The sequence below is a fragment of the Alosa alosa genome, chromosome 20 (genome assembly GCF_017589495.1).
Source record: "Alosa alosa isolate M-15738 ecotype Scorff River chromosome 20, AALO_Geno_1.1, whole genome shotgun sequence".
In the NCBI taxonomy this organism is placed as follows: Eukaryota; Metazoa; Chordata; class Actinopteri; order Clupeiformes; family Clupeidae; genus Alosa; species Alosa alosa.
Window position 1 is genome coordinate 12,411,068 of NC_063208.1, and position 2,311 is coordinate 12,413,378.

A 2,311-nucleotide genomic window follows, 5' to 3' on the forward strand; every position below is an offset into this window, starting at 1 on the left:
ATCCATTGCTTTTTTTTGTTTTGTTTTTTTTACTTATCGGGTCGTCACCTGACATCCAGACAGATCTATATCATATTCCTATTCCACTAATTCAGAGGTAAGTGGTCACAAAAATACTAATTACCAGCTGCTTTCTTGCATAACCCGGATCTCTACGTTTTCGAACTTATGTAATCTCGCGATGCCTCCTTGGTGTATGAGGGTATGCATTCACGCGAGACTCTACACAGTTGACGATATGCCACGTCTTTGAAAGTGCAGCATCCAATCATCAGAACACACAGGTAGAAATAACCAGGATACTGAAGCTTGCATCGTTAGTACAACAGATCCTGTTCCAGACATTGTAAGTAGAACCAGTGTTTATCGTTTGCAAAAAATAAACAGTCGCGTTTCGAGCTTTCCGTAAAATTGCCGCATGCAACATTAACATCTAGTGTCTTGCGGCTAGCAAGTTAGCTTGAACAGCTAAATATCTTTGTTGTTTGCTCTTGGTATTATTGTCAGCTGAGCTTGCAAGTAATCCAGTTAATACTGTCTAATCACGTGTGTGTTTGTTGTTAACGTGAATATCTAATACTCTTACTCATTCAAACTTTATCCAGTGTCACACACCTATTCGTGTAGCGTTTCCGTTTGAGTTACTGTATTGAAAACAGCTTGCATAGACATACGTACAGTAATGTTGGTAGAGTAACGTTGATTGTATTTAGCTTTCCAGTTTCTCTAAAAAGCTACTTGTCTTTATAAATCCACCATTCAACACCATATCAAACCAGAAGAACCTTGTCACAAATTGCAACACACAATGATTCTTTGGAGACATTCGATTTCCTGTGTTTAGAAACGGTCAATTTTTTTCTGTTTTTGTCAGGCAAGATGGCAGGTCTTCGATGCAGTTTGGCACTGAATCTGCTAGCAGTGGCAGTAGTGCTTTTAGCTGCCCAACAGACCAGGGCACACTCCCATTCTCATGGAGACCATGGGCATGGTCATGGCCACGGGCACCATCACCATGGGCACCACCATGGCCACTCTCATGAAGCACCGAAGATGTTTCATGGAGCCAGCAAGTGGAGTGCTGAGGCTAACATCCCAACAGGTGAAGAGGAGATCACTGACCACCATGGACACGCGCACGATCACCATGGACACGCGCACGATCACCATGGACACGCTCACGATCACCATGGACACGCGCATGATCACCATGGACACGCTCACGATCACCATGGACACGCTCACGATCACCATGGACATGCACACGAGCACCATGGACATGCACACGAGCACCATGGACATGCACACGAACACCATGGACACTCCCATGACCATGCTCCTGAGCTAAAGCAGGAAGCTGAGGCAGAAAAACGTGACTTGGTGGAGCTGTGGATGCAGGTACAACTTACTCCTCTGCTTCCTAATGAGCTATCAGTGTGAATCAGTGAAAGTGGACTGGGGAAGTGTGTGTGTGTGTGTGTGTGTTTGTGTCCAAACTTTGTGTTTGTCTTCTTTTGTGTTTGTGTGATTGATTTGTAGATTAATATTTATTACTGGATGGAACAATATCTGATTTAACTGGACACTGATAGCTGCAGCAGCTGAAAAGGGTGTCAACCTGTGACTGTAATAGTCAAAGACGAGAGAAAAGTCTCGCTGCTCATCCTTCTGTAAAGAGATTGTGCCCTCCCTCAGGGAGTGCAAACAAAATGGCTGCAATCACTTTCAGTAAGCCTGGCATGAATTTAGTGGAAGAAATGCTTTGCCTAGAGAGGCATGTTACACTCGGATACTAGATCAAATATTGGCGCTTGAATGCCTTGTTCATAAGTGTGAGGTGAGCCAATGACTGGGCCGCACACTCTGGCTGTTTTGCATTCTTAAACCCTGAGGTCTTTGTTGATATGGTGAAGGTTTGCAGTGTTTTGATTTAATTACATTTCTGCCATTTATTTTTAGGACATTGCGAAATCCTGAAACCTCCAAATTGCAGGCCAAAACCCACAGTACTACAATGAGTAAACTCTCAAAATAGGCAAAATAGTGCAATCTTTGACCAAAACCAGATACAATGGGTCCTATTCTCTCCGAGCCTATCATATTATATCCCATAATTCATTTTAGCTTTTTTCTTCTCTCCTCTGTGTTGTCTAGGCAATAGGTGCCACTCTGCTGATCAGTGCCGCACCCTTCCTCATCCTCTTCCTCATCCCGGTCCAGTCCAACACGGACCAGCACCAGAACCTGCTGAAAGTGCTGCTCAGCTTTGCGTCTGGCGGACTGCTGGGAGACGCCTTCCTCCACCTCATTC

The 2,311-nt window shown here is 44.4% G+C and overlaps 1 protein-coding gene across 1 annotated transcript in view; it reads left to right on the forward strand.

The window, feature by feature from the left end:
- Positions 1-217: 217 nt before the first annotated feature.
- slc39a7 (solute carrier family 39 member 7) overlaps positions 218-2,311 on the forward strand; it is a gene marked incomplete in the record, with an annotated part of 9,263 nt that continues 7,169 nt past the window's right edge. Inside the window, 3 exon segments of the mRNA XM_048230500.1 lie at positions 218-346; positions 875-1,398; positions 2,155-2,311. Coding sequence (XP_048086457.1) covers positions 880-1,398; positions 2,155-2,311 — 676 coding nt within the window.